At 45.1% G+C, this 12,501-nt stretch overlaps 2 protein-coding genes across 4 annotated transcripts in view; both read left to right on the top strand.

Moving 5' to 3' along the window:
- Nucleotides 1–67: 67 nt before the first annotated feature.
- NDUFB8 (NADH:ubiquinone oxidoreductase subunit B8) lies at nucleotides 68–4,595 on the top strand. Its single transcript, XM_037159408.2, has 5 exons — nucleotides 68–191; nucleotides 455–581; nucleotides 1,756–1,855; nucleotides 2,279–2,434; nucleotides 4,411–4,595. The coding sequence occupies exons 1-5, from the start codon at nucleotides 107–109 to the stop codon at nucleotides 4,501–4,503; spliced, it is 561 nt and encodes a 186-aa protein (XP_037015303.2). The 5' UTR covers nucleotides 68–106; the 3' UTR covers nucleotides 4,504–4,595.
- A 2,576-nt stretch (nucleotides 4,596–7,171) lies between these two features.
- SEC31B (SEC31 homolog B, COPII coat complex component) overlaps nucleotides 7,172–12,501 on the top strand; it is a 35,040-nt gene continuing 29,710 nt past the window's right edge. Inside the window, exons 1-3 of one of the 3 annotated variants that reach the window (XM_053668598.1) lie at nucleotides 7,172–7,239; nucleotides 9,731–9,817; nucleotides 10,172–10,295. In XM_053668598.1, the coding sequence (XP_053524573.1) occupies nucleotides 9,739–9,817; nucleotides 10,172–10,295 (203 nt within the window). In that variant the 5' untranslated portion in view covers nucleotides 7,172–7,239; nucleotides 9,731–9,738. Of the gene's footprint in view, nucleotides 7,240–7,340; nucleotides 7,491–9,730; nucleotides 9,818–10,171; nucleotides 10,296–12,501 lie in introns of those variants that run through there. The other 2 variants (XM_053668599.1, XM_053668600.1) reach the window with 2 other exon arrangements.

Raw genomic sequence — 12,501 nt, 5'->3', positions numbered from 1 at the left:
TAAGACCCCTTTCTTCATTCCCTGCTTTCTCGGTCGCGTTTGGCCCGGCTCAGCCACCATGACAGCCCTTTGCGCATGTGCGGAGGGAAACCGGAGGAAGGTCAAGATGGCGGCGGCCAGAGCGGGGGTCCTGGGAGTCCGATGGCTGCAAAGGGCAGCCCGGAATGTGGTGCCGCTGTGTGCACGGACAGGTCCGCGAGAGCCGGCGAGGCCTCAGTCTGGGAAGGGGATGCCTGAGGGTTGGTGTGTCGGGGGGAGGATGGGTATCGTGGATACCGCGGCGGCCATGTCCGGGCTGGAGGGCGGAGGTGGAGGTGGTATATCCAGAAAAGCGGGTGGAGGGTCTCGCTGGTACCTGGATGTCGCTCGGGCCTCCGCAGCCGCCGACGCTTGATACCTTCCGAGCCGCAGGCAGAACCGGGTTCCTTCTCACCTGCCCTCGTCTGCTCTCCAGCCTCCCACATTACCAAGGACATGCTCCCGGGGCCTTATCCCAATACCCCAGAAGAAAGGGCTGCCGCCGCCAAGAAGTATAATATGCGGTTGGAAGACTATGAGCCGTACCCGGATGATGGCATGGGGTGAGAGAGAGAGGCTCATCACTTGGGTAGTGATGGGAGAAGGCGGCTGGGTTGGTGGCTCGGCCCTTTTCTACCCGAACCTTCACATGACCCCTGAGAATCAACGGTGTAGGTGCTTTTGTCGGTAGGTGGGAGGGGGGTGAGTGAGCAGCTGCAGCCGAGAGGACTTCAATTTTCTCCTTGGCTCGAGCTGTTTCCTCAAATGGGGAAGCGAGATTTTAATAGCTCCCTTGAGGACCCCTGAATAGCAGGAATCTTCCTTGGCTCTATCCAGAGCGCAAGGTTTCATTTGGCTTGAGCATCTGCTGGGCTCAGGTGCTGTCGTCCAGACGCGTGACCCGGCGGTAACTGTACTCCTGTCACGAGAACCTTATTTGTAGATGGAGTACTCTATGTTTGTGTATGATTCTCTTTTTAAAAACATCATTGCTCTTGGGGCTGTGGAAATCCTAGAGACGGTAAAGCCGATTAAAGTCAACTCCCTTACACCAAGCGATGTTATTCACCCATCCTCCCCCCGCCCCTCATAGCCGCAGAACATCTCTATGGTTAATTATCTGAAGTGATTACCAGCACTCTCATTTTCTGTCCTAGCATCACTCTTTCTATTGTGGTCTCTGCAGCTCCTATTCATCTTGTTTCCCAGTCATTTTCTGTGATATATGTCTAGTTGTCATTATTTCCTATATCTTTTATTGTGTTGTGGACAAGAGCAGCTTTGGTAGCCGTCTGTATAAGTTGAACCTGGATTTGTTGGGGAAGACCCAACTTAGCAAGAAATCTGTACCCTTTTTGTTTTTATTTCAATTAGCTGGGTGAGTGTGGGTTCAGACCCTGAACTAGTTTCATTTTCTGTCTAATGAGGAAATCAGAGTGATAGATAATTAAATGCTCTTTCAAAGCTAACATATATATTATGTGACTTTTCTTTTTGTTGAAAGAAGGTAAGAAAAGCTAATGATGTTATAATGTTTCAGAGTTTGACATGAACTTTTCATTACAATTTGGACTTCTGGGGTCTATGCTTAGTGACTAGAAATTGAGATCTTGTGAAAATCAGTTCTTCTGTCCTTGGGTGAGACAGTTAGTTGGTTTCTTTGAGATGAGGAGACTCTGAATTGTCTGAGAGAGACAGTGCTCAGAGCCTCTTCCAGAAGTTCTTGCTGTCTCTCAGGTATGGCGACTACCCAAAGCTCCCTGACCGCTCACAGCACGAGAGGGATCCGTGGTATGAATGGGACCACCCAGACCTGAGAATGAACTGGGGTGAACCGGTGAGAGAACCCTATCCCATTTAACCTTTCTTCCTTCTCTCTAATGTATTTCTGGGGATTCTTTCTTTAGCTCAAATAGTACTTCTCTGCCCAAGTAACACAAAGGTTTTGTGCACAAGGAAGGAAAATACATTGATCTGAGACCTGAGGTTCCATGTGTGGCATTTAGAATAGGATTTCCGGGAATTAACAAGCTCTGTGTTGTGAAAGTTGTAAACTTCAATGATGGAGCTGTCTCTGGTCAGCAAAACCCTGCTAGAAACTAGCATCTAGTTTTGGGGGCCAGAGTAACTTGGCTCTCAGCATATTGCCTGGGGCAGTAGAACACTTTTGTCAAGCCTTGTAGCAGGCTCTGATCACTCTGGACTGCCTGCCTTTTGCAGGAAGAGCAATATGTGACAGTTATCTGCCTTTCTGCCTTAGATTCACTGGGACCTAGATATGTATATCAGGAATCGTGTGGACACGTCCCCCACACCTGTTTCTTGGGATGTCATGTGCAAGCACCTCTTCGGCTTCGTGGCCTTCATGCTGTTCATGTTTTGGGTCGGGGAGGTGTGTCCCACCTACCAGCCGGTGGTGAGTATCTGAGAAGTGCTCCCTCTCTTAGACACACTTACTTGGCCCTGTTTTCTGAGGGAGTGAAGTCACTGGAATAGGGATCTGGCCAATACTAACCCTGGATTCCTGGTAAGACCTATGGAGGGCCTTCACACTGGCAGGCATTAGTACCAGAGCACTGCTCCATGCCTGCATCTTGGGTCAGTGTGAGTGAGAAAAAACAGTTAAGGACTCTGTGAGAAATAAGAATGTGGAAGTCAGCCAGTCTCTAGAGTTGCCATTTGGGGACTGCACTTACCAATCATTTCACCAAGTGATCTTTGAAGGTAAGAGTTATGGAATCTAGAGTTGAAGCCTTATCCTCTTTGGAGGTGTGAAGAGCACCTCCTAAAGGGTATTGGAAGGAATTAAAAATTTACTACAAGCATAGACAGTTATATTTTGGAGACTGTAAAAGACAGAAAAAAATATTGTTTAGTTTTAATAAAGTTGAATTTGAATAAGGAGAAAATTGAGATATATGATACGACAAGCACCATTTGAACACAAATACATATGAATTTGGCATAGTTTTTGTATCTGTATGTGCTAAGGTGTATGAAGTGCTGTTAAAGAGAAGGGTTAAACTAGATGCTAAAAATGATATATTTTAGACGGTGGGGAGAAGTTGGAGAGAAAATTTGGGGCAAAAGAAAAACAGAATGAAGGAAGAAAAAGGAGAGTGAGTTAGCTGGAGTGGAATAAGCATATAAAATAATTCCTAGATAACTATTGGAGAGCTGCTAAAATTCAGATTCCTGGGCTCCACTTCCTGGAGAACCTAATTTATTAGCTCCAAGTGGAATTCTAGAATCAATACTTAACAACTTCGTGGATAATTCTGATGTCCTGGGAAATTATGTGTGGAAGTTGCTGTGTTAAAAATTATTGTGAGGTGAGCTGATCAGTTAGGTCGGACAACTTTTACTGCATTGCTAAGGGATTTGGACTTGATGGTATAGTAACACATTACTTCAACAAATATTTTTGAAGCCCCGCGGTGTACCAGGTACAGCCTATGGTAGGTGTTGGGGATACGGTGATGACTTGGTCTGCTTCCGCGCAGCCAGGAGCCATTTGGGTTTTTGAACAGAAGAATGATATGGTAAAAGCTGGGTTTTTAGGAAGATTAATCTGGGAGTAATCTACAGGATAGATTGTAAGGAAAGGAACTGAAAGCAGGGAAGCTGCTGTCTTTGCAGTTGGCTGCTCAGTGCTACCTCTGCAGAGGTAATCAATGTCCTGATGGTAGCTGGTATGTCTGTGTGCACTGACACGAGCCTTCCCACCAAGCCCCAGGGGCCCCAGGCTGGAGAGTGCACACAGGGCTGGTGTGAGCACTAACTTCACTTCAGGAGAGCAAGAAACACAGTGTGGCTCTTCCATTTTTCAGTTCTGTAAGCACATCACCCTTTTCTTCTCCCCTTGAGCTGTGTTCTCTGACAGCTGTTTGTTGGTAAAGCCAGCAGCCCCTAAAGCACGTCCCAGCCATGTCTCCTCTGTGCTTTCCCCCACTGCTGCTCCTGCACGCCTCATTTGCTAGGCCACTTTAGTGGTGGAACCATTAGAGGCTGAGTGACTTAAAGGAGATTGAGTCTGTCTCGACCCCGAGAGAGAGTGGGATGGATGGATGCATCGTCTCATTTAGAAAACTCTCCCTGGTGCTCTTCCTTGTTTCTCTCTCTCTCTCTCTCTCTCTCTCTCTCTCACACACACACACACACACACACACACACACAGAGAGGGTAGGCACCACTTGTCTTACAGTCTAGGCTTTCTTTCTGCCTTGGGCTGAGCAGGGAAGAGGAGTGCTCTTCTGCCATTCAAGCCCAGCTGGGTCTGATCAGAGGCTGTTGCACCCCCATTACTGTGCATGACTATTAAACTCAGAGTGGGATGTGGCCAGGCATTGGCTGGATGCATGTTGCTCTTACTGACCTGTGTTTTTTCCTTAGGCGCCAAAGCAGTATCCTTATAATAATCTGTACCTGGAACGAGGCGGCGATCCCACCAAAGAGTCTGAGCCGGTGGTTCACTATGAAATCTGAGGAGGCTTCCTGGACCTCATGCCTCCTGACTGACTCCCTCATTCCTGGAGATTTAACCTTAATGAAATCCCTAATAAAATAGTGCTGTGCTATATATGCCTCATTTTGCCAGGAATAGCCACTGCTGTGCAGAACCTCATCCTTTTGTCTTTTTTTTGCCTGCTGTCTGTGCACCCCTACCACTGCCTCCGCCCACCGAGATGGGAAGGTTGGGAGAATGGGGGAGTTAAGCACAGAAGATGTTAATTTGTTAACTCCACCGAGACTGTGAAAGTAGTTGAGAGTTCCACTTGTATAGGTGTTAAGGGTAGCTCCTTTTCTCATTTTCAGGGTTGAGAAAGAAGATAATGTTCCTGATTTCCCAAGTTGGAACAACACTTATTCCCCATAAAAACCTTTTTCATGATAGTAGTTAGCTAACAAAACATTATATTCTAACATGTTGTAAGTATATTATAGAATAATAGGTATTTTGGGATTGGTGTAGGGCTGTGACTGCTTCTAATTTTACTTCTTAACTCCAAAGCAACTTCTGAATTCTAGCTTCTTAATATCACCTATATTTATGAATTAAAGGACAGTTCAGTGAGTTATCACTGACCCTGTGGCTTTAATGATTCACCCATGCTCCTCAATAGCCTTTGAAAGAGGAAAGCCTTGTTTCTCAGAGTCTCAGTACATCTGTTTTTAAGTGAACCAACTTATGTTCTTTTCTTCCCTTTAGGGACATTTTCTTAAAAATCAGTCTTTCCCTTCTCCTCTCTAAAACCTGACCTATAAAAAAGCAGACATTCAACAGACTTGTAAAGGCAAGCCCATTCAAGTTAGATAAGGGGCCCTTTAGTGGTTGCCCAGGCAGTGGCCCTTATGAGGTCAGGGAATGGGTAGTCCTACAAAAATGCCATTATCTGGAATTCTCCACTGTCTGTGTCTTCGTTCTCTGTCATTCAGAGCATTTTGTAATTATTTAACAGACATCTGTGTGCCTCATATGTATCAGACACTGATCGGCCCTGGGTGTATAAAGTTGAACCAGCCAAAATAATTCCCTTCAAGTAGTTACCTAGAAGAGGAGACTGGCAGTTAAAAAACAAGGTGGAAAGAACTTATAAGAGTTGTATGAATTGGGAGAAGAATGCACTTTAAAAAAATGTCCTACTTGAAACTGACTGCGTTTGGTTCAAATTTCTTTCAAAGCACTTCATCAGTGACACTTACACTTCATTCCCTAATTTGAGGTATTGTCTGAGGTTCGGGCATAAGCTGTGTTTATTTTTCCTCAGGTCTCATCCACTGCAGTGGTGCTAAGTTAAAGGAATACTTAGGGAGTACATAGTACAGAGTGGGCAGGCACAGCAAATTGTCTTCTGTTTTGACTTGGACCATCCACATGAAGGCTAGGGTTATGTCACGGACGACTTGAGGGGCTGTCACAAGGTAGTTGACATCACCCCACAAAATGAGAGTTTGAGTTTGCTAGCCCATTGGGGTATGTGCCTGGGTGGTTCCGTCCAGTTGCGTTGGGGACACATGGGAGGCAACCAATCGATCTTGCCCTTCCCCTCTGTCTAAAAATCTTAGAGAAAAAAAAACAAAAACCCTAGCTCACCATCTTTGGAGGATATCACACAGGAATATGGTAGAATTCATTAAATGGGAATTTTGAATCAACTTCGATGTCAGATCTTCAGCTGCCTACAGGACGTCTTATTTGGAAATGCCCTCAATCCACATGAGAAATATATATGACCTTTTCACATCCCCCTCCAACTACTTTATCAGTCACAAAAGCCTGTTCAATTTTCTTTTATAAACATTGCCACTATATTAATCTAGGCTTTCATCACCTGATAACTGGTTCTATTAGTCTCCTAATTTGAGTCCTCTGTTCTCTCCCAGAGTGGATCCACACTACTAGTCTCAAAATACAATCTAATTGCATCCATACCTATAATTTTCAATAACTCCCAAATATCTGAGTTGAATTGGTATTTCACAATCTGTAACCAGCCCACTCCTCCAATTACAGATATCCTCATTCATTCCTAGAATGGGATATGATGAGGGCCACTATTAGCAGGTTGGTCCCCTTCCTCCTTGCTGAGACACATTACCTATCTTGCAGCTCCAAAGTATAGCACCTGTCTCATGTCCCTGAAACCTCCCGGGAAGCCTCTGGTCTATACAGTACCTTGCCCTCCGCACATCTATAGCCTTTAGTTCAATCAATAGTTTTGGGCAGCAGTTGCTGAGGCTACAGTGTGTCACAGCTACTTTGGCCTCAATTGCTTTTTCCAATTAGGGTTCTATTGAGAGCTCCTGGAGATAGGGTCAGCTCTTCTCCGCTTCAATAAGTGGATAATGAATTAGTGTTTTCCCTTTTCAGAGGCTGGCTCGGGGCCCTAGCTCAAATTGAATAAACCAGAATTTACTGATGGTAGGGCTGACCCACAACGGCGGAACTGAGCAATCATAGAACAGGTGAGGGAGGCCTATTAAGAGCTATAGGCCTATTACAACCTTCTCCGTGGTACGGCCGGGCCGGGCCTGGCCAAGTTCGCTGCTCCCAGCTTCGCTGCACCTGTGGGCCACAACGCCCTGCGATGCCCTGCGGGCCAGGACTACTTTTGGCCCTCCACAGCCGCCGTCCGCAAAGCCCAGCCGAGTCCCGAAGCACTTTGAGAAGACCCGCTCCAGCAGGCTGCGCCTGACCCCTGACCTGAGCTCTCCCGGCAGGTTGGTTTTCCCTAGGGACCTGGGGGGTCCCTGAGAGCAGAGACCGAGCTGGGGACCCGCAGCGCCGCTCCTCCCCCGGGGAGAGCTCGGGGAAAGGATGCCCTCTGCAGGAACCCCGCGCGGCCCCGGCTCCGCCGGTGTGCCTCTCGCCGCCCCCACTGCGCCCTCCTTCACGCGGATCCGGCTCCACCTTCTGCGCCTGGTCCCTCTTTAGCGCCGCCCTCGCGCCTTCCCATCCGCCGGGGGCCGCTGTGAGTCTCTGCATCCTCGCTGGGAGGGAAGGCCGGTCATTGTAGATGCCCCGCGCACCGCGATTCGGGGAAAGGCCAGAGAGAAGCTCTCCTGACCGCCCTACATCACTGCAATAGTCCATTCAGCTCTTGGTTGAAAGGTCATAGTTCTCCCACCTTCAATGCCCCGTCCCCCCCACCCCGCAGCCAGTCTGACCCCAGGGGAGGCCTTTTTGTGAGCAGATGTCTCTGAACAAAGTAGATTAAAAGCCCATTTTCTCAATTTTTAGACTGTCAGGATTTAAACACTTTATGGAGTTTAGTTTAGTTTAGTTTAGACTGGTATAATTATTAAAAGGACTGGGCTCTGGGGACTCACTTCATGACCTACCCCGTTTGTTTGTTTGTTTGTTTGTTTGTGTGTGTGTGTTTATTGTAGAATAGGGATAACAACAGAACTTACTGGATAGAACCATAGTGAGAATTTGATGAGTATTGCATGTCAATTACACAGTGCTAAGCAACTGCTTACTTTTCTTAAGGGATTTTCCCCCAGAAACGTGAAAATGGTTTTGACCAGCAGGTGGCACTGGTTACTGTATGATGTGTAGGGAGTGTGTCAGAAGATGCCGGATGTAGCCTCAAGGGCTCAGAGGCGTCCTGGAAATCTTGGCTACATTGCCAATTTTAAACTTTAAGTGGAAAGTACATTAGAGATTAAGTAAACTATGTACTTACTGTTTTTGTACATTAAAAGTAATGTGACTGTGGCTTGCTAAAGCAGGTTGCCATAGGTCCCAAGTTTCTTCCCACAGGTTGTGTTACTTTTCCCCCTGCTTTATGAACTCATTGAGATGGTACCTTGAATGTGCAGTAGAATTGGATTGGAAATGACAGAGTTGAAATGGATGTCTGCGTTCATTCAGCAAATGTTATCAAGCACCTACTTTGTGTCAGACTTTGTTCTGGCACTAGTTATAACATGACAAACAAAGCAGACACAGTGCTAGCTCTCATGGAGTTTACTTAGTGGAGGAGACCACCAATCTAAATGTAAATAAATAAATATATGATTGTAAATTGCTAAGAAGAAAAAAGTTGAGGCTGTTTTTGATTGGATGGCTCATCCAATCAAAAGAAAATGAGAAGTGGAGCCCAGAAAGATGTGATAAGGAGCCAGTCTTGCAGACAATGAAAGGAAGAACATTCAAAGTATAAAGAACAATTTGCAAAAACTCTAAGGTGAGGAAAAGCTGGGAAATGCACAAAGGCTAATGCAGTTGGAGCAGAATGAATAAGGGAAGGGTAGCAAGAGATAAAATTGAAGTGGTGGGCTGGAGCCTTTGAGCAGGGTCATAATAAGGAGTTTGAATTTTATTCTGAGTGTGCTAGAAGCCATTGAAAGGTTTTAAGCATGGAATGTGAAAATCCTATTTTTGCTTTTAAAACTTCACTCCTGCTGCTGTGTAGAGAAGAAAGTAAGTGGTGGTATGAGCATCAGGGACATGACCAGTTGGAAGATTGTTGATGTAATCTGGGTGAGAGATGATGGTATCATCAAATAGAGTGGTGGTGGTGGTGGAAAGGGAGGACTGATTAAGGGAGACTGATTAAGATACATTTTGGAGGTAAAATCAGGAAGACTTAATAATGGATTAGAAGGGAAAAGGAGGGAATCAAGGGTGACTTTCAGGTTTCTGGGTTGAGCAATTGGGTAGATAGTGGTACCATTTATGAGATGAAGAATGCTAGAGAAGAACAGATTTTGGGGGAGATGATGTAGAATAGAAAATTCCGTGTTAGACAGACTTTTAGGTATCAGCTATATCCGAGTGGAAATACTTGATTAGCAGTTGTGTATAAAAACTTGGAGCTCAGAGGAGAGATGTGTATTGGTGATATGAACTTGAGAGTCATCTGAATATGGATAATATTTGAAGCCAAGGGAATTGATAAGGTCACTGAGAGATTATCTGGTTTGATGGTTATCATCACCATGGGGCCTATGGCAACCAGTGTGGTTGATTATCTTTTTGGATTTAAAGCATTATATTTCAGGATTTGAGTAATTGAACTGGCTTGACAGGTATGCAGATGGTCATGTGTTTGTCATCCTGTGTTGCCCTGAGGTGCCCTATCCTGTGACGGAGAGAAAGTAACAAGATCTCGTGTCCACAGGTGCTCCCTGGATCTGCTCCTTAAGCTTGCTGGTTTCTATTTTCAGTGAGCTTAGGGCCATGTCAGTTTTCTGCCACCTACAGGTCAGACCATGAAGCTGAAGGAACTTGAGAGGGCAGCTGTCCAAGTGTGGAGCCCGGCCAGCCAATACCCTGTATATCTGGCTACAGGTATGGTGACACTGTGGACTAGGAGCCACGGGGAAACTCAGTATGCAGAATTCTTCACTGTGCATCAGAGAGTGGTTTAGAGTCCAAGGGCTGGCTCACGGCGTGAGCAAGGGGACATTAGGTGTTTTGGAACCTGGGGACAGCCTTGGACTATGGCTCAAGGCTAGGCACCTCATGCTTTTTTTTTTGCAGTTACCATTTGAAAAGGGGTCTTTCTTTGCAGTTATCATTGAAAAAAGGTATACTGAGTCTTTTCCTGTTTCTCCTCCTCTCCACTCCCTACCACTTATACCTCAAATTCATGCATATTTTGTTGCTTATTCGCTGCTTTTCCCTACCTTTTCTTATGCCTAGGAACATCTGCCCAGCAGCTAGATGCCTCCTTTAGCACAAATGGCACATTGGAAATCTTTGAGGTTGATTTCAGGGACCCTTCTTTGGACTTGAAACGCCAGGGAGTCCTTTCTGCCTCAAGCAGGTACAATGTCTCATGGGTAGGAAGTCCTCATGGGTGTGCAGGGCAGATCCTGATGGGTTACGCCGGGGATAGTGTGTGCTTCTCAGGGCTCCTGAGGAGACAAGTGAGGGGAGAAGGACCTTCACCAAGTTAGAGAGAAGTTAAGTCTGGGTTCATTTTGCAAAACAATTTTAAAAGCACCCACTCCTGGTTAGCAGCAGCAGTGTTAGCCAGAATCATGTGATAGAAGTGCCTGCTCCCAAGAGTACCTGGTCTCTCTCTCAGAACCCAGAGATGTTGATTCCTCTCTCCCTCGGCTCTTGTGAAGATAAAAACCTTACATAGTATCCCCCTCTTCTGCCAAAGGGAGGAGGATGAATGATCCTCCCCTCACTGCTTTCAGGGACTGATTGGGTACTAACGGATTTCATGGCTCTGGCAGGTGCGGAGCGCTGGCATTCACTTACTTGCACTCGTTGAGCACATGTATATATGTCAGGCACTATGCTAAGGGCTCTGTGTATCTTATCCATTCCTCAGAATGAGCTTAAGCCATAAATAACATTACTCTCATTTCTCATTTGGCTCCCTCCTATGAGCCAAAACTCTGAGAAGCTAGGATTTAAGTCTCCACCTGTCTAACTCCAAAGCCTGCCTTCTCTCCATTACTCAGCTGCTCTTTTACAGGTTTTGGAAAGATGAAGTTTACAGTGTAAAGCAATGGACTCCAAATTTGTGTACCATTGGAAGTATGTGAATATTCACTATACTCAAGTTCTATATTCAATATAAATAATGTAAATGTATTATTGTACTGTTAATAAAGTGCTATTTACATCATTTTTTAAATTAAAAATGGCCTTTTCTTATAGCCCAGAGAATTATCCTGCTGATCCTGGTTTAGAATGCATGTTCCATTCTCTTGGGAATTTTGGGGTGAATCTGAGAGATTAGTTAAGATTTTTAGAAAAAAGTACCCTCTTCTTTATTTTCATGGTTTAATCTAATAATGAAGGTTAGTTATTGCTCTCTTCTTCTTCAGCCCCTGTGCTACTTTATGACAGACCTGTATTTTGCAGTTTTTTACATATCTTTGTATTTCTGGTGTCTGTACCTTTTGCAGAGCAGGCAATAGTAATGAGATATTCTTAGCCTCTAAGCAAGCATGCCGGAAAGAGCCTCTTACAGGGGTGAGCTAATTCAATAATGTTAATGCTCTTGGAGGCAGGAAAAGGCACAGCGGGTGAGGGGTCTTATTCTTGACCAGACAAGCAGTTTTAGCACAGTAGTGGCTCCTTAGGCATAGAGCTCCTTAAAAGGAGGCATATAATTGCTTAAGATACCTTGAAATTGAACCCTAAGATTCACATGGGCAGAGAATTTATGTTTTATTCTCTAGCACCTAGAATAATGCTTGGTATTGGGTGCTTAATAAATATTTGTTGAATAAATAATTGCTATAAGAAACTTCTGGGTTACCAAACTGAGCATTCTGTCCACCACTTTAGTTAGTTATTGTAAGTCCTTAGTTAGTCTAAGAGCTTTTCAGCCACCTGAGTTGAAGGGACCCTTTTTGAAGTGTTGGTACTAGAGGTGGGAGTCATGAACTTCACTTCATATCCTGCTCTACCCCAAAGGGATCTGTGGACTGTAACCAAAATAAATAGTATAGTTATAGTTAATAATGTTGATAGTATTTCATCTTTACTTTTTTCCCCTACCTCTATAATTGCTTCTAAAGATTGGTTATCATTCCCAAAGACCTGAGGTGTTACCTTTGTGCCATCCTATTGACTCCTTTCAGAAGAGATCCTCTTGGACACCCTAGGGTCTAAGACACCTGCTCCTTTCTGTTCAACCTGCATTAATTCACGTCCTCAAAGTCAGTATCACAAGCTCTTGACCAGGATGATCAGAGTAGGTGGACTACGCATCCTTCGCTTTATGCTTTCTTCCCTCTCTTCTTTTGTACTGTCGTCTGTGAGTTGGGTGGAAAGCAGAGCAGCGTTGAGTTGCAGCCTTGAGGAACACTCTGTGACTTTGGGCAAATGGAGTTCTGTCAGTGGTCTCAGGTTTCCTCACTGGCATGTGAAGAAGAGGCTTTACCAGATGACTTCTAAGAACATGCTGAGCTCAAAGTTGAGGTCTTAGTTTCTTTTTCTTTCTTTTTCTGGGTTAGTCTCCTTCCTTTTTCCCTTTATTTATTGTTTTAAAACTGTTCCTTGTG

This window comes from Artibeus jamaicensis, unplaced genomic scaffold (genome assembly GCF_021234435.1).
Source record: "Artibeus jamaicensis isolate MK-2021 breed Jamaican fruit bat unplaced genomic scaffold, CSHL_Jam_final contig_490, whole genome shotgun sequence".
In the NCBI taxonomy this organism is placed as follows: domain Eukaryota; kingdom Metazoa; phylum Chordata; class Mammalia; order Chiroptera; family Phyllostomidae; genus Artibeus; species Artibeus jamaicensis.
The sequence above is the reverse complement of the archived record's forward strand: the minus strand, read 5'-3'. Positions and strand labels throughout refer to the sequence as shown.